Source organism: Neophocaena asiaeorientalis, unplaced genomic scaffold (genome assembly GCF_003031525.2).
Source record: "Neophocaena asiaeorientalis asiaeorientalis breed wild unplaced genomic scaffold, Neophocaena_asiaeorientalis_V1.1 scaffold405, whole genome shotgun sequence".
Lineage (NCBI taxonomy): Eukaryota > Metazoa > Chordata > Mammalia > Artiodactyla > Phocoenidae > Neophocaena > Neophocaena asiaeorientalis.
The window spans coordinates 791,031-814,027 of record NW_020172822.1 but is presented as its reverse complement, the minus strand read 5'-3'; the positions used below and the strand labels follow the sequence as shown (position 1 = coordinate 814,027).

At 40.4% G+C, this 22,997-nt stretch overlaps 1 protein-coding gene across 1 annotated transcript in view; it reads right to left on the bottom strand.

Annotated features, from left to right (window-relative positions):
• Positions 1-8,834, bottom strand: part of NMUR2 (neuromedin U receptor 2) — a 14,305-nt gene extending 5,471 nt beyond the window's left edge. Inside the window, exons 1-2 of the mRNA XM_024741877.1 lie at positions 8,010-8,834; positions 1,387-1,471 (exon numbers count right to left, since the gene is read on the bottom strand). Of these exons, the coding sequence (XP_024597645.1) occupies positions 1,387-1,471; positions 8,010-8,726 (802 nt within the window). The 5' untranslated portion in view covers positions 8,727-8,834. The remainder of the gene's footprint in view (positions 1-1,386; positions 1,472-8,009) is intronic.
• Between the last annotated feature and the right edge of the window lie 14,163 nt (positions 8,835-22,997).

Here is a 22,997-nt window from a genome sequence, read left to right as displayed (position 1 = left end):
TCCTCTGTTTTTGAGGCTTGAGATTTACCTCAGAATAATCTAGTAGGGGCTAAAGGAGAGATAGGGATGTAGAGGAAACAAGATGAGCTACGAGCTGATAACTTTTAAAGCTGGGTGATGGGTATTTTGGTGTTCATTTTACAATTCTCTGTACTCAAGAGCACATTTGATGTTTTCCATAGTAAATGGTACATATGTTTCCTGTTGGCATTAAAATACTCAGAGTAAGTTGTCTGCCTGCATGATGTGGTTTCAGGAATACCTGGAAGATTCTTCTGAATTCACCTCCCAAGAAAAAGCCCCGAATCTGCTTACTACTGCCTACAATTCCCTCTAGTTAAAAATTTAATTCGTGTTATAATTAAACTCTCTGCCCCCAAAGGCAAATAGTTCACAGTATATGTTATCATTGTGACTTTAATGTGAGTACACTTCAAGTCCTTTTGTGAGAGATTATGATCAGAGAGAAATGGGGAGAAATATTGAAGACACTAGATTTCTTAGTAGGGAAAGTCAGGTGCTAACAGGGGCTAAAAAATTTCAAGAAGGTGATTAGTAGAGTTGAAAAGACATACAGTGACCTCACAGGTTTCGGGGTTTGTTTTTTTTTTTTTGGTTCATAGACATCACGTAGTTACAGTGAGTGTTTCATATGCATATTCGCCTGGAGGATTTGTTTCTTCCAAATTTCACTCTGTGACTTGGAAAGTGTGTTATAAACCTCCTTTCTCTAATTGATTGGTTTCTCATTAGACCAGTTGGATCATATATTTTTATAACATTCTTTTGGGAGAGTGTGGATCAGTGCCTGGACGTGTTTTAAAATATCTTATCTATGTAAAAGAGTGTACCGTTTATATAAAATCATACAATGTCATAAGAGGAATGACTACTTAGAAGGGTTCTTAGCCAGATGTCCTTATTCTGGAAGTAAAAGATCCCATGGGGTCCGATCTTGGGTACCAGGGGGCTCAGGAGCCCCCTGAAATGGATTGTAAAGCATTTGATGTATGTTCGTTCGTACACTTTCTGAGTGGAGAATTCACTGTCTCCACGATATTTTTAAAGAAACCCATAACACAAAATCGGTAAGAACCACCTGCTCATTTTAGGGGGGGAAAGAGATACTTAAAGGCTCTTAGAGTGGATATGGTTTACCAAGCGTTGAACAGAGTGTATTACAATGGTTGCAATTTAGTGTGTTATTCTGAGGTTTAAAAACCAAAATGGAACAAAATAGACAGGTCCTAGATGCTTGAGTAAGCCACGGAAGATCAGAACATGACGCTACGTTTCAGGAGAATTTTGATCCAGATCCCAGCAGCACTTGATCAATATAACTCCTTTGCTTTAACAAACAAGCAAAATACAAAACAGAGGACTCACACAGCATTTTAGTGACTGATTTTCTGGATGGTCTTTGAATATTTGCCGTTACTTCATCTGCTTCAAGGGGTTGGTCTTTCTTCAGCTGCAAGAGAAATGCAGAGAGATATAAAGAAAGGGAAGCATTTTTTCCTCCCATTAAGAGCAGAGAAGTGTGACTCTAACACTCATTTTGCAGACAAAAAAACTGGACTTAAAGAAATGTGAGAATTTGTTAACATGTAAGAATATGTTTAACCGTAAGTTGGAGGTGGAGTTGGATCAAGGTCACCTAACTCAACTGGATAGATGGTTGTGGCCAAGTTCCAGGCAACCATTTATCCTGTGCTACTCTGTAGAACCCTAGTTTTGTAGCATATTAATAGATATTCCTTGAAAACTAAGAAATTCTGAAGTTAAAAAATGTTAGATAGGCTTTTTCATTCACCCATTCATTTATTCAATAATTATTAGACATCTTTTAGAATGACATCCCTCTGCCATGTGGTGGGTAGGCAGTAGAAAACAAAAACAGGTATTATTTCTGCTTCATGAAGTCTATAGTTTTAATTTTGGGTCTTCTCAGAGCCTTAAAGTGCTAATGGACATTACACATTTCCATGGGGGACAGTGTATCACCTTTCCTCCCCTCCTACCTTGCACATCCCACATCTCCCACCCTCAAAGGGGATAGTGCTTCTTTGACTAAACAATACCCTTCCTAACCCATTTCAGTGGAACACCTGGTACCATCTTGAGAAGCACAATTTGGGAAACTCTGCTTTACAAATATTACCCATAAGGGTATATGTGTTTCTGAGTTTAGATGTTAAAATATACTCCTACTTGTTGGAAGATATGGTGATCCTTAAAGTAGCATCTGAAAATTTCAAATATTAACATTTCCTGTACATGCAATCTCTCTTGCCCAGTTCAAGTTCCACCTACTTGTGGCCACTGTAGCCCATTGTCCTCTCCTTTCTCTGAACTCACATACCACTGAAGATCTACATCATTCATCTAGTTGTGAATTTTTTCTCTTTAATTAATATGTTTCTAATTTGTGGTGATAGTCAGCCAGATAAAAAAAGCTTTAAGGTCTCATGATAAACTACCATCATATATCTAGAGGATTATATAGTATTTATTTGCTGATTGGTTCTCCAGCATTTATTCTCCTCTTCTCTTACCAATCGTGCCCCTGATTTTCCTAGTGGATTTACTCCTTCTCCATTTCACAGTCATTAATTTGGGTGGGAATGATCCCATCTGCAGATACAGGTTTAGGTCCTAGATAACTTAGCTGCTATCCTTCAGTCACAGTGATTGGATAATTGAGACCAATGAGATTTCAGATATTTGCTTATACGTTTAGGAATGAAAGTGTCATTTCTCTTTTATTGGAACTACCAGAGGGAGCTTTTTGTTTTTTTCCTCACCATAAGGAATGTGCTTAGAGCCACCAGTGGACTGCTATGCAGATTTGGAGGTTGAAACCAATACCATAGAAAGAAGAGCAAAGAAACAGAAATAAAGTTAGGTCCTTGATGACATTGTGTGTCTTACTGGATTAATCTTCCCCAAGAGCCACCTCTCCCTCTGGATTTTTCAGGGCTATGCTCTCTTTCATATTTTGTCAGATTGAGTTGGAGTTCCCTCATTAGCAATGTAGAAAGTCTTGACAAACTAAGGCCATCAGTGGAAGGAAAATTCAACCTGTTTTATATAGTCTCAGGGTAGATTAGGATCAATTTATTGAATTATAGGGAGACATATTTCAATTCAATATAGAGAAGAAATTGGTGTGGTTATGTGCAACAGTGGAACAGAATGCTCTAAGACGCAGTGAGCTTCCGGGCTAGATGGCATTTTTACAGAATATTTAATTAATTTATTTTTAATAAATGTATTTATTTATTTATTTATTTTATTCTTTTTGGCTGCATTGGGTCTTCATTGTTGCATGTAGGCTTTCTCTAGTTGTGGCGAGCGGGGGCTACTCTTTGTTGCAGTGCCCGGGCTTCTCATTGCGGTGGCTTCTCTTGTTGCCGAGCACGGGCTCTAGGTGTGCGGGCTTCAGTAGTTGTGGCGCACGTGCTCAGTGGTTATGGCTCACGGGCTTAGGTGCTCCACGGCATGTGGAATCTTCCCAGACCAGGGCTCGAACCCGTGTCCCCTGCATTGGCAGGTGGATTCTTAACCACTGCACCACCAGGGAAGTCCCTACAGAATATTTTAGAGAAGGTATTTAAAATTAAATAAGACTTGGAAGAAAAGATCATTAATAGTTGCCTCCAAAGTTCAACAAGTCAATATCCTGTCTCTAACAAACACGTAAGCTCCTAGGAGTCAGGTTGCTTTCAGCATTGCACTGCCCTGAAGTATCCACGTGGATGATTAACAAAACTGGCCGTCTGTCTCTTGGATATATTGGTGTTCTCTACATATACCTGTGTCTTCAGAAAGTGAGGGATTAAAGTTCTGTGAGATTTGACCCTTCGGAGTCACCTAGAACTTGAACGAAAGAGGGGAAAATATTGTGCAGTTATTAGGAATAAATGGGAGAGAACTAAAGGTGATGTTATTAATATAATAGTAAAACAGAATAATGCAGGTATAGTTCTTAACTCAATGGCTGGCACATGATACTCAGTAAGTTATAGATTGTGAATCTGGGAGTTCCCTGGTTGCCTAGTGGTTAGAATTCTGGGCTTTCACTGCCATGGTCCGGGTTCATTCCCTGGGTGGGGGACTGAGATCCTGCAAGCTGCACAGCATGGCCAAAAAGAAAAAAAAAGTTTCATATATTGTGGTTCTGATTATTGGCCTGGGTTTACTTGAAAGGCATTTTTATGAAATATTTATTTGTAACTGTAGGCCCACTCATGTGTATTACTGAGTCCCTTCTAGAAATTCTCCTTCTCATGGTACCATTCACCACAAGCTGAACTCGTGCTAATGCAAAGAAGCATCCAGATACACTGAGAAGAAAACCACTGGTGTTGAAGGTTAGAGCAATGCATCAAACTGCACATCTTCCTAACTCATTTTCAATTATGTTCTAATGATTTCATACCATTTAAAAAATTTTGTCCTTATTACAAGATAGTTATTCCATTATTTGATTCCAGTCCATAGTCAAGAACAAAGAAAGATTTTTAAGATCTGTTAGTCACTTCTTCGGTGGATCTAACAATTCTCACTGGGAATTTCTCCACCCCAGGGAAAAATTTCCTTAAATCAAACAGCAAGCAAATGGTGCACACAATCTTTTTATGAAGAGGCTTCTTGTACAGCTCAGTTTGCACTGAAAAGAAAAATTATGTGTCTATTAATCATCACATTTCAGCTTCCTTAGGTTACAGTGACACAACTAGCCAACTAGAAGAAGAGTCAGAAACAGAATATTTATGCATATTCTTCATTGTTCCAGCAGAATTTGAAGGGGTTGACATAGTAGAATAGAATCCAGTTTGTCTAGCCAATATTAAATGCTGCTTTATTTCTTGTTGAATAATTTCATTTCCCTTCAGATGTTTGGTAGAGTAGATATTTGTCCATTAATTATTCTCACCCACCCCTAAACACTTTAAAAGTCAACTTACAAAACTAGGAGAGGAAAATTGTCATCACTCTATAGGAAGTTCAGAACCCTTCCTACCTCACTCCTTTTAATTATTTTTATGTAAGATAAAAGGTGAAGGGGACACGTGAGGTTGATTATCATTCAGATTGATGTATAATCCTGATCAGTTGTTTATACTGCTTAAAATCATTTCACCAGCTGTTCATTTATGTAGATTGTGATTCGTTTATATAGCTTTAGGATGCCAAGATATAATCATAGCTTTTGTGTAAATATCTCTATAATCTGAACAAAATCTGTTTATTTAAAAAAAAACCGGTCCAACCCTGTTTGTCCTGGCTGAATTCTGCTACAATTCATAATCCATCCTCTTTGGCTCAAGCTTTAATGCTGCATGTGGGAGATACAAGGACTAGGTGAGAGCTTCCCAGGTGGGAAGGAACTTGCCCTGGGATTGCCTGTTTCCCAACTCCATTATGTTCGAACCCTGGAGAGCAGGTCGGTGGACGCTTGTGTCCTGTAACGATGAAGCAGCTCTGATTGCTCAACTTTGAACATACGTATTGCTCCCCTCCTTCTTCCCTGGTCCTGGGACTACATCAGTCTTGGTTTTCTGCCTTCTGAAGGCAATGGGGCCCACAGTCAATCATAACTTTCGACTTGCCATGAGAATCAGTACTCCTCAGAATTGATTGAATCTCTTCAAAAATCTTTTAGATCAAAAAGGCTTTTTGAGACAGTGTTTCCAAGTCTCCCATTTTGAAGGTAGAGAAGCTGAAGTCCAGCGATAAAGGAAATAATTTAGCCTCATTCACTCATCCATTGAGCTTACAGTCTAGTTGGAGAGGAAGAAGTTAAGGAACCCACAAATATAGAATTATAAATTGTGATAAATGCAATGATGGGAAATTGCTAAGAATCATGAGCACCTAGAGAGGAACCAGGTAGTTAGGGAATCAGGGAGAGCTTCCTGGAGGAAGTGTGAGTGAAGTATGATTTAAAGGATCAGTGGGAGTTAGAAAGGCAAAAACGATTGTGGTAGTAGACAGAAGGAACATTTCTGGCAAAAACAGAGCAAAAGGTGCAAAGGTCTTGAGACCAATGCCACAGACTAAGGCCTACTTCTGATTCCCAGTCTAGAGATCTTTAAATTAAATGTTACTATAGAAGTGACATTCTAAGCCATAGTTCCTTTCCTGGTGTCCTCTGGGGAACACCTCATCCTTCCTGAGAATAGGATGCTGTAAGTTGCACTACACACACAAAGCAAACTAGGGTGGTTTCTAAGCCGTTGTCTGAGCTGTCACTTAGCTCCTGATACAACGTAGCTGTAGATTCATGACAACCAAACAAAGTGACACTTAATTGCTTGGGGGGGAAACGTGTTTCCTATTCACAGTTAAGTATTTCCTCTAAATTGATCCAAGGCAAGTGATTGTTTGCTGTTTGAAGAGATGGTATTGATAAATTTGGGATGGATATCTCTCATAGGGCTCTCATAGGAATCATGCAGAAGTCCCTTCCGCCACAGTTGGATACACAGGGCTTTCTAAAGACATGATGACTGTGAACTAGTCTGGGTTGACACTTGTCTCTGGGAATTACAGGGGCCAGCCCTCCCGGAGACTGGCATAACTCTGCCTGATTAGATTTACTCCTGTGTCCAGACATCTGTTGTACTTAAAATCTATTCTTTCTCCTTAGACGCTTAGGCATAGTATTTATTTGAAAGGACCATCAGTGGAACACTCATTTCTGACACACACCTTTCTCAGAGATGCACTGAGATGGGAGTATATTACTTATCACACAATACGTGGTATCAGAGCCATCTTGGTGCGTATGATGTGAGTGTGATGTCTGCTTTGTTTCACTTTCGTTTATAATGCACATTGCTCCCACTCACAGATTTTCCTTTCCTTTCTTTTTTAAGGAATCACAGGCTGTTAGAGCTATCAGGAGACTTAGATATGATCTGATGTAACCTTTCCATTTTATAAATGTAAAACCTAACTCCAGGAAAGAATTAAGGGGCTTTGCCTAAAGGCATATTACATGTGAGCTTCAAACCTGGGAGTCTAAGTGGTCTCATGACTATTTCCTACACAACCTACCTATTAAATGGGTATAAAACTGTCACAGTTAGATTCCATCTCTATGAATTTGGCCGCAGAATATACCAGGAAAGGAATCATATAGACTCACTCCTAACTTCATCAAAAGCAAAACAAAACAACAGTTTCAGACAATTCAGAAGAAAAGAAAGACATTGGTTTACCGTGATGAGCACAGGAGAGAAAGCTCTAATTATAAAATGTTGCAAACTAAGTAATAATATTCTGTTAATTCCAGCTATCTGTTATTCACACTGTCTTCTAATCTATTTTATGTACTCTGTTTAATTCCTCGTCCCTCAATCTCCACCTGTTGAAAAGAAGTCCAGGTTGATCTCACTTAGGCCATATTTTTACATTTTAATCTGATATTTCAACCAAAGGATCAAAGCAACCACAAAGAAGGGTCTGACTTTAAAACTATATTTGTCTTGGAATATAAAATAGGCAGGGGTAGTTTATTTTATACTCAGACCAAGTTGGTGCAGAGGAAAGTTTCAATGCAGGCAAAGCAGGTGAGGGCAGGAAAGAGACAGCAGGGTGTGCAGCAGTCTCTCCATGGGCAGCTACCTTGTGCTATTTAAAATGAGGCTCAACCTCAGACCTACTGAGTCAGATTTTCCTGGAGGGAGTGACCTGCCCATGGGTACCCATAGTGAGGTTTCCAGGTGATTTGTAGGAACACCTAGGTTTGAGAACCACAGGTGTAGAGGGAAGAACAATGGAAGGTGAGTTAAAGGAAGTGATTTATAGTTGTGGTTACTGTTTGTCCAATTTGAATCCAGTCCTTTAACTTCCAAGTTTCCCCTCTGAGCTCATCCTATTTTTCTCTATGCTCCCTTCCAATTCTGAACTTCTCCAGTTCTAAATGTTTCTCCGAACTCTGAGTAAGAGAAAAAAGAAGGGATGCTGCCATAACGGTTGCAGCCAGCTTGGATACTCACTTTGAGCCCCATGAGGTAGTAGAGGACACTGATGACCATCATGGGGAGGATGTAGAAGAGGAAGGAGGTGACCTGGATAATGAAACTGTAGATCCACATGGGCTTAATGATCGTACAGGTGGCAGAGCCCGGGACGAAGGACCCATTGGGGAAGTAGCGGAGCTCGATGCCATGGATGCTGGTGTTGGGCAGAGAGAAGAGAACAGAGAAGCCCCAGACGAGGCTGAGGATTCGGAGGGCCCGCCGCCGGGTGCTCTCCAGCTTGGCGCGGAACGGGTGGAGGATGGCCACGTACCGCTCCATGCTGACCGCGGTGATGCTGAGGACGGAGGCGAAGCACACCGTCTCAAAGAGGGCCGTCTTGAAGTAGCAGCCCACGGGCCCAAAAAGGAAGGGGTAGTTGCGCCACATCTCATAGACTTCCAGGGGCATCCCGAGAAGCAGGACCAGGAGGTCGGAGACAGCCAAGCTGAAGAGGTAGTAATTGGTGGGTGTCTTCATAGTCTGGTGCCGAAGAATCACCAGGCACACCAGGAGATTGCCAGCAACCCCCACCACAAAAATCAGAGTATACACCACAGACACCGACAGGAAGAGGTGGCTGCGTGGAGGCCCGCAGAGCAAAGCTAGGTAGTCATCAGTGTTGTTCAGGTATTTCTTGAATGGATCTTCCAGTTCCTTTTGGTAGATCCAGGAATCATTCTCATGTTTTTCCATCACTGCCGTTAAAATCCAAGACCTGAGCCTCCTCTGGAATGATCCTCTGTCTCAAGCTGCGCCAGAAAAGAAAGAGAAATCAGGCAGGAAAGCACAGGCTCAGTGAAGGAGGCCGGGAGAGGGCTAGTGCTTTAGCAACGTTGGGCTGCTCAGACCTCAGATCCCTTCTGAAGAGCCCCCCGAGACAGAAGCCCCGCCCCTCTGCGGGCTGTGGGCCAATGTGTGTGTCAGACGCTCAGTAAGAGGAAAGCTGGGTGGGGCGTGCTAGCTTCCTGTGCAGGAAGCAGGAGACGACGGGGAGACGTTTCTCTGAATTGACAGGAGCTGGGAAAGCAGAGCTGTCACAGACGGTGACACTAAGTTAAATAAGGTGTTGGCACTCGGAGCTGTGCATTTTGCAAAGTTTTGGGAATCTGGGTGGAAATACAAATTTAGGTCGCAAGGTCATGGGTAGAAGAGTACAAATCTCCATTGATCCTTGTCACCTGTACAGCATAACAGAAATGGGAGATCAATAGATTTCTCAAATTATCTTGTTCCATTGGCAATTCAGGGCTCCCTGGGGAAAGTGTGATCAATATGCCTTTTTGGTTTTGATTGTGTCCACGATAGAATCCAACACCTGCATGTCATCTCGCCCTGCCTGCTGTCTGACACTTCAATCTCTTTAGACAGTACCTTGCTGTTGCAAAAGTCAGTAGGATTTAGAATCAGGAACATGTGTAGAAACGCTGTAAGACTTTGGGAAAGTTACTCCAACTCTCAGAGCCACATTTCCTTATCTGTAAATTGGAGATTCATTCATTCTATTTTATTCAACAAATACTTCTTGAGGATTTACTGTGTACCAGGTAGTGTTCTAGGCTTTGTAGAAACATCAGTGAACAAGCAAGACAAAGTCTCTGCCTACATGGAACTTTTCTTATAATAAGGAATTCTGAAAATGTACAAGCAAACGAATGGATTAATATAATTTCAGATCATAATTTTTGCTGTAAAGAAAAAGAAGGATAAGGGACCTACAAACATAAGACTGGAGGCATTCTTTTATCAAGAATGGTCAAAGAAAATTTATCTCAGGAGATGTCATTTGGGCTGAGTTCTGTCAGATGAAAAGTCAAGCATCAAAGAGCTGAGGGAAGTGTATTCCCAGCAAAAGTTATAGCAAGTGCAAAGGTTCTGATGCAGTAACAAGTCTGATGTGTTTTAGAAACATCAAGAGGGCCAGTATAGCTGGAACTTAATGAGCGGACAGGAGAGTATGAGTGTTTAGACTGAAATGACTGGAAGGGACCAGATTATATAAATTTTTCTAGGATTTGATAGAGTTCGGATCTTATTCAAAATGCAGGGACTTTGGATCTGATTCAAGCTGCAGAGAAATCTTTGGAGGGTTTTGAGCAGAAGGGTTGCTCCTGGGGCCAATAACTCCCCAGTGTCTCTGGACTGTTTCTGCCCATAGATTGAACAGGCTTCCATATTATGGTAGAAAATAGAAATGCAGCATGAATTTATCAGCGGAGGTAAGTCTGAGCAAACACAGGGCTACCCTCTGTGGCTGAAACCAGGTGGGCCAAGGGGATGTGATATGGGGGTACCAGTGTCATCTGTGAAAGTCTTTCAAATAAAAAAAAAACAGTAGCTAATATTTATTAAGCACTTATTCTTCCTAGGCACTATTGTAAATATTTTATATATAGCACATGCAGTCTCTACAATAATTCTAGGTAGGTTCTTTTTTTATGTCTGCATCACAGGTGAGGAAACAGAGGCACACACTTATAGGGCTTGTTGAAGCTCACATAGTGTATCAGTCATTTGGGTTAAGTTATGCTTCAGTAACAAAAATTCCCAAATTTTAGTGTATTAAAGTAAGCAAAGGTTTATTTCCTGCCTATTCTACCTATCCATTCAGGGCTGCCTAGTAGCTTCTGTTACACGTTGTTCTCACATTGGGATGCAGGTTCCAACCTATGCTTCCATAATCCCCAAAGGAAGATGCCCAAAAGGGACCTTGGCTCTTGAATTTTCTGCCTGGAAAAGACAAATATCACACCCAATCACATTTCACAGGCCAAATCAAATTACATGGCCACTCCTAACCCCCCAAAGGATAAGAAGAACAATTTTACCATGTATTTAGGAAGAGAAAACCAACAGTATTTGGCAAACTGAATCAGTGACTGTACATTCTCCCCCTCTGGATACCAAAGATTTAGCTTGTGTTCTTTCTGGCAGGAAAAATACACTTCTCCGTGCCCCAATAGAGATGCCTCAACCTGCCTATCCAGGCACAGCTTTAAGTTAAAAGTCCAGGAACTCTGGGTGGTACATGGTATTCTCTCCATCAGATCTACATGTGACTCCTCTTGTCTGTCCCTGAGACCTATAAACTAAAGGACAAGTTACCACCTCCCCATATGGATCCTCCCATCTGCTAATAACAGTTTTCTCATTTCCCACCATCTCACCTCTAGACTAATGCCTTTTTTTTAAATTGAAGTATAGTTGAATTACAATGTTGTGTTTATTACTGTAAAGTGATTCAGTTATACACATACATACATTCTTTTTTTTAATATTCTTTTTCATTATGGTTTATCATGGGATACTGAATATAGTTCCCTGTGCTATACAGTAGGACCTTGTTGTTTATCCATTCTATATATAAAAGCCTGTATCTGCTAACCCCAACTTCCTACTCCATCCCTTCCCTAACCCCCTCCAACTTGGCAACCACCAGTGTGTTCTCTATGTCCATGATTCTGTTTCTGTTTTGTAGATAAGTTAATTTGTCTCATATTTTAGATTCCACATATAAGTGATATCATATGGCAGTTGTCTTTCTCTTTCTGACTTACTTCACTTAGTATGATAATCTCTAGTTGCATCCATATTGGTGCAAATGCCATTATTTCATTCTTTTTCGTGGCTGAGTAGTATTTCATTGCATATGTGTACCAAATCTTCTCTATCCATTCATCCGTCAGTGGACATTTAGGTTGTGTCTTGGCTATTGTGAATAGTGCTGCTATGAACATGGGGGTGCATGTACCTTTTTGAATTATAGTTTTGTCTGGATATATGCCCAGGAGTGGGATTGCTGGATCATATGGTAATCCTATTTTTAGTTTTTTGAGGAACCTCCATACTGTTCTCCACAGTGGCTGAACCAATTTATATTCCCACCAACAGTGTAGGAGGGTTCCCTTTTCTCCACATCCTCTCCAGCATTTGTTATTTGTAGACTTTTTAATGATGGCCATTCTGAATTTTAATGATGGTGTGAGGTAGTACCTCATTGTAGTTTTGATTTAATGCCATATATTTTAGTGTTTTTTTGTTACAGCAGTGCTTTACTTCCATATCCAGTTTTGAGTCAATAAATTGGACTACATTATGCTGAAGTAACAAGCAACATCAAACCCTCAGTGACTTTAAACAGCGAAAGCTTATTTCTTTTTTGTGCTGGGTGTGTATTGTGACTGAGGAGAGAAAGTTTTGTACAGCACTATCTTTTTCCAGGATAATACGGAATATTCCACCATTCAAAACACAGTGATAAAACTGTTGGGAAGACCTGACGTGGGGGTGTAGCTTCTCAATCCCATCCTTCTGGAGGATTTTTCCCCATCCTTTAACACCTAGTACTGTTCTGGGTATTGAGAATGTACTCAGTAAATGGATCATAAATAAAGAGGCATTGTAGGAACTAAACTGGCTATGAAGAAATCATATTTGTTGAAGAGGTAATTAGGAAAATTGTTACCATCTTATAAGAAAGTGTTTCTTTTATAGATGTGAGCAATTTGAACACATTTCCCAGAGACTCTGGAGTGGGAACAGAAGCTTGGTTAAGAGGCATAACATTCCCAATTTTTAACTTTGGCATCCTCACGTGTCAGGAAATGCTCATGTGACCTTGGATAACATCAGTGAAAGTATAGTGTCTAAAACAAGGAAGATTGTCATCGGTCGTATTATACACTAGTTAGGCCAGACCGAGAGTATTGGCTCCAGTTTTGACTCTTGCACTTAAAGAGGGACTTGATAAGTTGGCTTAGTCTATTGAGGACAACTGGGATAGTAGAGGGAGTTGGAGTTATTGTCCTAGGAAAGAGGAAACCTGCCTTACACATGATCCCTGCCTTCAACTGTTAAAAGTATATAGTTTTGATGGAAGAAGAATTTAATTTATCCTAATTCACTTCCCAGGGCAGAACTGAGAGCAATGGGTTGTCAGTATAAAGAGGAAGGTTTTGAGCATTTGGAGCAGACTGAAATAGAAATGGGTCATCCATGTCACTAAAGGCACTCAACTAAGGCTGAGTGGCCATCTGTTAATATTTTGTCAGGTTATGGAAACTAGAATTAGTTTACCTTTGGGGTTCCTGTAAACAGTCATATTTGTGCTGCATATATCCTCCTGCTTATTCAGTATCTCCTCTTGGTGTCCAGTGTGCATCTCAAAGTTAACATGTCTAAAACCAAGTTCATGCATCATCTTCCCACTAAAGCTGCACTTTTCCTGTATTCTCTGTTCAGTGAGTGAACTACCATGTGCTTAGCTGTCCAAGCTAGAGACCTATGTATCATACTGACTCTGCCCTCTCACTTACCCATTATCATCTGATCAGTGTGCAAATCTTCCTGTCCATTAACCATTATATCTCAAATATATATATGTATACATATATATGTTTATATATGTATATATGTGTATTTCATCCACTATTTATGTATGTGTATATATGTATATTTCATCCACGATTCTCTATCCTCACTACCACTTCCCTCTTCCAGGCCACCATCATCTCTTCACTGGACTTCTAGCTGGTCCCCCACTTCTACTTTGCTCCCTCTCCAATACCATCTTATCTTGTAGCTGGAATAAAGTTTCTAAAATGCGTATATGTTCATATATCTCTTCTGCTTCAAGTCCTTCAAGGGTCTCGGTTGCCTTAATATGACTCATAAGGTAATTCGTGATCTGTTTCCTCCTCTTCTGTATCTTCAGTTCCTAAGTCTCCTTTATACCCCATGCTCTTGCCAGACTATGTTGCTGGGAATTGCCCCACAAAGAGCATCAAACCTCTGTATATTGTTCCCTCTGCTCGAGGTGGTCTTCCCTCCTCCTTCATCTCCCTTCACTCTGTTAACATGTGCTAGTCATCCAGAATTCAGTTTGTTCAACACATTTTATGAGAAGACATCTCCTATATTTCCATATTTCCAGACTGGATGAGGTATCCCTCTTGTGTGCTACTCTCTTACCTTTTACATGCCTTCATCTTAACACTTTATAGTGGGGGTCAGCAAAACAGTCCATAGGCCAGATACATCTCGTCACATGTTTTGGTAAATAAAGTATTACTAGAATACCACATTTATTTGTTTATGCTTTGTCTGTGGCTGCTTTTGTGTTACAGCGGCAGAGCTGAGTGGTTGTGACAGAGCCCGAATGGCCCACCAAGCCTAAAATATTTACTATTGAGCTCTGTATTTGTTTGCTAGGGCTGCCATATTAGAGAACCACAGACTGTGTGGCTTCAGTGACAGAAATTTATTGTTTTCCAGTTCTGGAGTCTAGAGGTCCAAGATCAAGGTACTGGCAGGGTTGGTCCCTTCTGAGGGCTGTGACAGTGAATCTGTCCCATGCCTTTTCCCTCTTCTGATGGTTTGCTAGCAATCTTCAGCATTCATTGGCTTGTAGACACCAGTCATCACCCCAGTCTCTGCCTTGATGGCCACATGTTGTTTTCCCTGTGTCCCTGTCTGTCTCTTAATATCCTCTTTTTAAGGACAGTCATATTGAATTAGGGCGTACCCTGTTGACCTCATTTTAAGTTGATCACCTCTATAAGAACCTTATCTCTAAATAAGATGACATTGAGAGGTTCTGGGGGTTAGGAATTCAACATATGGATTTTGGAGTGGACAAAACTCAGCCCATAACAGGCTCTTTACAGAAAACTCCTGGTTTATAGTATTATACTCAACCATGTATCCCAAAGGGCAAGACCCAGGTCCTGCTAATGATAGTATCAGCAGTATTTAGCATGATGCTTTGGACAGACTAATCACTCAGTAAATACTCGCTTAGTTAATAAATGATTTTGAGATACCCCCTGGTGACCTGACATCTCATTTTTTACCATATCTGTGCTGCCTTATGTAATTATTGTAATCCACTTCATGATTACTTCTAGATTTCTGAATGTTTTCGTCATGGTCTTGACTCTGTCTTGGGTTACCTGTAAACCCTAAATAAGTTACTAAATCTCCCAAAGTCTGAGTTTTCTCATCACCAAGGCCAAGGTCCCTAACTATTGATGGCATTTGGCTAATATGGTAATCCTTCTACCTTTGATGACTAATCTTGTCCTTTGTTTACAAAGCCCAGTGGGTCTGCACTCTGGCAGGTTCACAGGAGAGAAAGAAGAAGAGGACCTTGATTTAGCCTAATTTTCACAGACACTTCTCTGCATTCACTGTTTCCCAGAAAGTCAGTGGGGGCTTCTGTGGCAGGAGATGTCACATGTCCAGGAAGAGAATCATGGTAGCTGTTGATTTCTTTCTAAACTATTTGATGGAAATAAAGTTAGTTTCAGCTCTAGTCCCCAATCTCAATGACTTTCATTGATTGGAAACAGAAAATGACTAAGGGTGCTTAAACCACTAACAAATGGAGGGTTTAGTAATTGTCTTTATGAAGGTGAATACCTGAGCGGCATGCAGAGCGGGTTTTCTCTGCACATCAGAAGGGGACTCAGTAAAAGTCAACACCAGACTATGCGGTGTGATTTACAAGTAGGGAAAAGCCCCCACTGGCTGAATGTCCTGCCCTGATAGGTGTTTAAAGTCTTATCGTTTCTTTAAGCTTCTCATCACTTTGAGGGAAAATAACATCATCCTCATGGCTGGGAGCAGTAGCGGTAGAATCAGCAGCAGTGCCAGCTTCCACGATAGAGTATTAACTGTGTGCCAGGAAGTGAGCTAAGAGCTTTATTGAATTCTCTAATCTAATCCTTGAGACAACCCAATGAGGAGGTATTTTTAGTACTTCCATTTTACAGATGAAAAAATCCAGGATTTAGAGAGGTTAAATGCCTTATGAACTCACATAGTTAATTATCATCAGTGTGAGGACCTGAACCGAACCTAAGCGTTGCCTTTGCCCTGATCCGTGAGTCAGAATGCTCATGCAACGAATGTGATTTTATTCTCACGTGAGCTACCGAGCCATGCATTTCTGGGATATCTACCTTTAAACAGAGTATTCCTGTGGACACAGCATACTCACACAAAGATCAGTCCATAGCTGACATGTACTCAACTCTGGAATTCCCATTTTAAAGGACCTCTTGATTTAAGTTAAAAAAATAAAATTTTATGCACTCAAGTTCATAGAACCTGTCAAACTTTCACATAGAAGCATATCCAGATTGTTCTGATGTAAATTGGTCCACAGAATAAAGTAGGTGGCAATTTTCCGTATCAGTGCTATTTATACAACAGGGTTACTTGTAGATAACACCATTCAGTGTGCTTGTCACCGTGGAAAGTATTTTGAATGAAAGTACGCAGGGTTTTGGGGTGATCCAGGTGAAGAGACAGACTAATCAACTAATCTAATAAATAATGTAAAATTATGGCAGGGTCACATAAGAGAGGTACTTTATTAACAGAACTACGAGATGTGATCTAGATCTGAGATCTCAGAGATGAGAAGCAACTAAAAGGAAGTTTTGGGGGTAGGGATTGGGAGAAGAGCAGTCCAAACAAAGCAAAGAGCATGCGCAAATGCCCTGTGGTGGGAGGGGGGCAGTCTAGTACATTAGGAGGAAGTGTAGGGGCCACTGAGTCAGGGGCCTATGCTGTGAGATGGGGACCATGCAGGGACCTATAGGCCATACCAAGGGCTTTCTTTGGTTTTGTTTCAGTTTGCTATTAAAGAAGCCAATGACACTTTTAAGCAGGAGAATATGATATGATCTTCAGAAAGATTTCTTTTGGCTACAGTAAGGAAATGAATGGAGATGGGGAAGATGAGGGGCACAGGCTATTCCGGTGGTCCAAGTGAGAGATGGTGGTCACTTGGACTCAGATGGTGGCAGTGGAGATGATGGCAGGAGATAGAAATAGAAAAAAAATGTCAGCAGGACTGCTGTGTCCAAGCCCACCATGCTTGACTGTGTGACCTTGAGAAAATGCTTAACCTCTCTGAGTCACTATTTCCACCTCTGTAGAAACTGGAAACATAATAGTATCTATTTCAAGGTTACCATGAGTTTACATGTGTACCTGGCACATAGTAAGTGGTAAGTAAGTGTTAGCTATTGTTAGTATTAGTTGTAGAAGAAGTCATTATAGTAGTAATGGTCATATTACCAAATTTAGGAGGAAGGAGAGTTAACCGGAATGAAACCATTTTCAATAACTGGATACATATAAGTAGAATTCCTGGGTCAAAAAGATAGGACTAAAAATAATTAACCCTAAATATATATTTTTGTAACTTTCCTTTGTAAGTTCTTTGTAAAGCCTGTGTTAGAGACTAAAAAAAAGTTAATTTATTTTTCACATTTTAGTCTTCCCAAAATGCTGCTTCTTTGATCCAAATAATGATGCTACAAACGGGTACATACTAAGTTAAAGCAAGGAAAAGATTTCTAATGGTTCTCTGAATTCTCTGAATACAAATAAAGGAAGCTCTCTGAGAGGTAGGGACTTTCCTAGCAGGGAAGATATTTAAGAGAGCCTGGAGACTGCTCAGAGCTGCTGGAAAGGATTATAAATCAGACAACGATGAGTGAGCTTCTTATTTTTCAAAGTGTCCTCCACAGACCAGTAGCGTGAGTGTCACACGAGAGCTTATTAGACTTGCAGAATTTGGGGTCCAGCTCAGACTTCCTGAATCAGAGTGTGCATTTCAGCAGGACTCCCAGGAGATTTGTTGGTACATTAAAGTGTGAGGAACACTCGACTAAATAATTTCTGTAGTTCTTTGTTAATTGGAATGATCCTGTGAGCCCGGGTACGATCTCTAGAGCAGGGAACTTGGACGTGGCATGAGGACAGTGGAAGAGGTCCTGCTGAGCTGGCAGGGCTTGTAGGGTTTTTCAAACTTCTCCACTCATTTCCGCACCAAGTTCTCAGCAGTGCCTGCGGTGATACAGGAAGAAGTGAGTGTTGTTTCTTACAGAGTGAATTTTCAACTGTTGACTCTCCAAGTGGAAGACACCCAAGGATTATCTGGTTTACAGCTTTATTTTATGCAGAAAGAACTGAAGGTCGGAAAGGGGTAGTGACTTGCCCAGGTTAAAATGCAAATTGATAGTTTCTTTATATTTCAATTTCTAACCAAGTTTGTTCTCTCCCTAGCTTGCGATCTCTCTGCCTCTCCATCTCTTTCTCCCCAACCCCACCTCTAACACACACACACACACACACACACACACACACACACACACACAAAATTCTTAAGTCAATCTTCTTTTTAGATAAATCTGATGGCTGTCCTCAGGGTCAAACACCAAAACCAAGGAGGGGGGTATTGTAAATACCTCAGAAAGAATCCTTTCTGGTTTAGCAGGTTTAGCAGAGCAGGCTGTGAAGAGCAGTATGAACAGCAATTGAAGTGGAAAGGAATATAAACTAAGAATGCCAGCACTTTTCAGCATAATATATGCTCTTTTTTAGTTCACCCTCAGACTCTCCAGCTGAGGTTTGTCATTGGTTTCAATAAAGAGTCTAGCATCATGATTTAGACCAGAGAAGAAAACGGGGAAGAGTCAAGTAGCAGTCCTAATCCCAGCAGTCAGAGGACCTGTAAATAAACGCCACTTCCACCATCTAAGGAATGTTTGGCATAACGGGTGGGTCCTTGGCCAAGTTATTTTATATGGATGTACTTCCGTGTCCTTATGCGGAAAATTTGGGTTATTTTTATATCACCTATTCACAGGGTTTTTGTGAGTTCCAATCACACTTTAGGAAAATACTTGGTGGCTTCCAAGAGATTTTGTAGTTTCTTTTTTAAACTGTCAGTCTTCTCAATAAAGACATTAAGATGAATAACGGCAGGGCACTCTTACTTACTATTCTACTTCCATGGCTAGGACAGCGCTGCCGCGTAAAAGCATAAAGAGCGCTCAATCGAGCTCGGTTAAATGGATAGGTATATACATGAAGGAAAGAAGAAGGAGGGAAGAAAGATGGATGGACGGCAGGTTGACAGCTTGTGTGGCATTAAAGTCTTATTTGTGATAATCAGGTTTTCTACAAGTTTCTTTCTGGTCTTCTGGTCTGATGTTTCTTTCATAGGTTTTGCTGTTTCATTGATGATACTGAACTGGTCAGGAAGACCTAGGTTTAATTCTGCTGCTTGAATCTGTATTACCTTGGGCAAGTTACATACCCTATCTAAACATCAATTTTCTCATCAGTGAAATGGGATTAATAATTCCTAACTCGTTTGCATTGTTGTGAGGGTTAAGTGGCAAAATGGATATAAATAGTTAAGCGTAGTGTTTGGTATACAGTAAGCATTCAGTAAATGCTATTTCCCTGCACTAACAGTTCAAGGAGTTTGATCTACTAATAAAAAGATGTGATCGATGGCCATTTTACTGGTACCCGGGAGGCATCCAATAAGTGGTTTGAAGTAGAATGCATAAATATAATATTGATTTTTGTCTTCAATCACATTTTAGTTGAAGGCAGTTTATAAGTCTGTGCTGTTGTTTACATGATTGAATTTTTTAGTCTTTTATGTTAACATGTTGATTTAGCTTCTGCCTTTTGAAATTATTGAGTTTTTTTCTTTGGTCTGATCTATGATTCATTTTTATAAATGTATGAAAACTCAAAAAGAAGGTGTATTTTTGATATGAAAAACTCTGATCTATATTAATTTTCTCTTATTAATTACATGAGGTAATTTTGTTTGATGGAGAGCACTAATAATGCTGTAGAAGAAAATAAATAAACAAATACAACTTGTTTAGTTGTAGCCTATTCTGTAATTCACAAAATTAAAGGTAATTCACAGAACTAAACAGCCTAGCCTCAAGCAGGAAAGGAACCAGGTTAACTTTGAAGAGCCAAGCCGTAGATGCTCATGAACAGCGTCTTTGGGACACTGTTGTCTGATGCTTAATTCCAGCTATATTCTCTATCTCTGCTTAAGAATCACATTCCCCAAAGAAAGAATGAGATTGGCTTAGCTTATATTTCTTGCCTAATTCTGTGAATTACAGAGGTAGTCCAGTGCCCTGTTCAAAGATGGGAGGAGGGAACCAAACAGGCAATAAGGACAGAGGTCCACTACGTGATCTGTGAAGGTCACATCTTTATATCTTCATCTCCCTGTTTCTCTTTGATCTGCCAGATTAAGCCATGGGTGTATTTAGGACTCAGAAAAATGAGAACATGGTTAGCTACAAAAGAGAACGTGGCTGGGCTTGGGTATTCCCTTTCCCTAGATTTGTTTGTCTACATAGAAAGAGCGTTACGGCTCCACTCTTATAATTACTCTTACCACGACCACCACCAGGATTTACTGAGTACTTTCTTCAGGTATTAATATTTAAACTATTTATCAAACACTATGCTAGGTATAATTCTGCCCCCACGGACCTTAGAATCTGGTGGCAGGACAGCCATTTAATGAAATAAACACTTACATTTTGACATATGGTGACAATCGGAATAAGTGCGATGAAAAGAAAAATACACTGGGCATAGAAAGCATGTAATGTGGAGACTTGGTCTTATCTGGCAGGACCAAAAAAATCTCTGAAGAGGTAAGGATATTGGAGGATGTGTAGGGATTAACCAGGTGAAGGGAGCTCAGGGATAAAATTTTAGGCACAGATGAGCATGAAAAGAATCCATGCCTAGTGGAAGCATGATTCATTTGAGAAACCACGTGAAGGGCCATGTGCCTGGAATGCGGAGAGCAAATGAAAGTTCGGTATGAAAACATCCTGGGGCGTGTGGTGCAGTCAAGTGGGACCTACTGGGTCATTTTAAGTGTTCTGGTGTTTAGCCTAAGACAATGAGAAGCTGTTGGATCGTAAGCATGGGAGTGACATGACCAAGTTTACATTTGGAAACAATGCCTCCAGTTGCTGTATGAATAGTTTGAGGTGTTAGGAGTGGTTGTAGGGTGTATCAGGAAACAATTGTAGGAGTCAGTGAGATGAATGAGGAGGGCTTACACTAGGTTTGTGGAGTAGAGATAAAGAGAATTAGATTTGGAGGATATTTAAGGAGTAACACAGACATACTTGGCGGTTTGGATAGAGCGTGTGTAGGAGAGAAGAGTGCACTATGATTCCTAGGTTTGGGCTGATATAACTGAGTGGAGGGCAGTCTATTAAATTATACCAGCCAAAATATAGGTCTATTCCTATTAATAAAGAACATGAGAATAGTTCTGAACTTAGGGGGGAAATTATGTTTAATTTTAAGCATGTTGGCTTTGATAAATCTTGATGACAGCTATGTGTAAAAATCCAGAAGTGGTTGAATATAGGTAACTAGAACTCATAAAGAAGATCTTGGCTACAGATGTAAATGTGTGAGACTTTGTTTGTAGAGGATAATTAAAGCTGTCGATGTGGGTGGGGTTGCCTAGGGAAAGACTGCAGATGAGAACAGGATACAGACTGGTGCATTGAGAAATTCCAATATTTAATAGCAAGATAGAATATGAACCTCACCCAAGAGTCTAAGAGATCCTCTAAGAATTCAAGACACAAACATTCTTGACTCTGTGAAAAGTGTATAATCGTAGTGGTGGCAGGTGTGTGTTGCACTGAATCTTAGGAGTCAGAGGGAAGTAAGGAAATGGGGACTTATTAACAGGCAGCAGTTGTAGACGTTATTTTGAGAAGTTTGGCTGTGAAGGGGAAGAAGAGTGATGAGAATGAGACTAGAGGATAATTTTGAGTTCTGGTAATTATTACTCTTTTTAATGGAAGAGACTTATGTAAAAGCCAAAGGGATCCCTTTGAAAGAAAGAGAAAAATGGAAGAAAGATGAAAGAGAGAGAACATGAAAAGAGCAAAGGAACACTGTGTGTGTGCAAGATTCCTGACTAGGCGGGAAAGGGGACATACACCTTATAGTTGGGGGAATTGACCTAGACTGAGGGGAAAAGACAGCTCCTCTAATGTGAGAGAAGGGAAGATGTTTCTAGATTTTGTAGCAGAAAGTAGAGGGCCTCCAGCCAGTGTCTAGTGGCTTCTACTTTCTTTGTGAAGTACAAAGAAATGATTTCTGCTGAGAGTCATCAAAGAGATGACAGGCAGAGGGAGTTGAAGTGGAGGAAGGGTCAGAGGTCAGGTGGAAGTTTGGGGAGGGTGGAGGACAACTCAGTTAGGCTTATCAGCAAGTAGGAAGCTAAGTTAATCAGTAAAAGTCGTAAGGTTGCTTGGTTAATGAAGGCCCGCTTTAGGCTGGACAATCAGTCAGTCAACACAGACTGGTTGAGCCAGACATTGTTCTGGCCTCAGGATATAGTAGTGAGTGAGAGGGAAGTATCTCCTATTGAGGAATCTACGCATTAGTGACAAGGTGGTGAGTGATGTAGGCTTCTTAGCTCCGCAAGAGGACTGGTGTTTCTTTAAAGCATGGATGTCTTACTGAACTACTCTTCCTTACACTATGATTTTAACCAATCATACTTGACTGTCAGATTATAATCATAGAGACAGTAGATAAAGTTTTACAAATGGAGATAGAGATGTGTCTGAAAAGTGTAATAAAAAAAGCAGAGAAACAATGGAGTTTGAGTATCATTGAGTATTTTAAATAATTGATCATGGAGACTAAAATAAGAGAAATAAATAGAAAAAAGGGGATTAATGAAGAATTAATGAACTGGTTGTTGCATTGGGAATAGTTGAAGATGCAAACTGGAAAAACAGGAAATTATGGCTTGAATGGGATTCATAAATATGTGATTTTGGAAAGAGAATAGTTATGGTTAGAGGAAAAATCTAGAGTATGGTGCAAGACAGATTGTCTCAGATGGAGTGGAGGGGGTCACTAGAGGTGAGGCGGTCGTGAAATAGAATGGTCAGGGTGTTGAATGGATTTATACGTGTAGAGGTGAAACACCCAACAGGATGATGGACTTTGTAGAGAGGGATACTCTCCACCAGGTACCAAAGTCTTTGAGGAATGAAAGATATGCCTGGGATATCAGTTATAACCACAATGAGCAGGGAGAAAGGATGTGATTGCTTTGTTCTCAGCTGG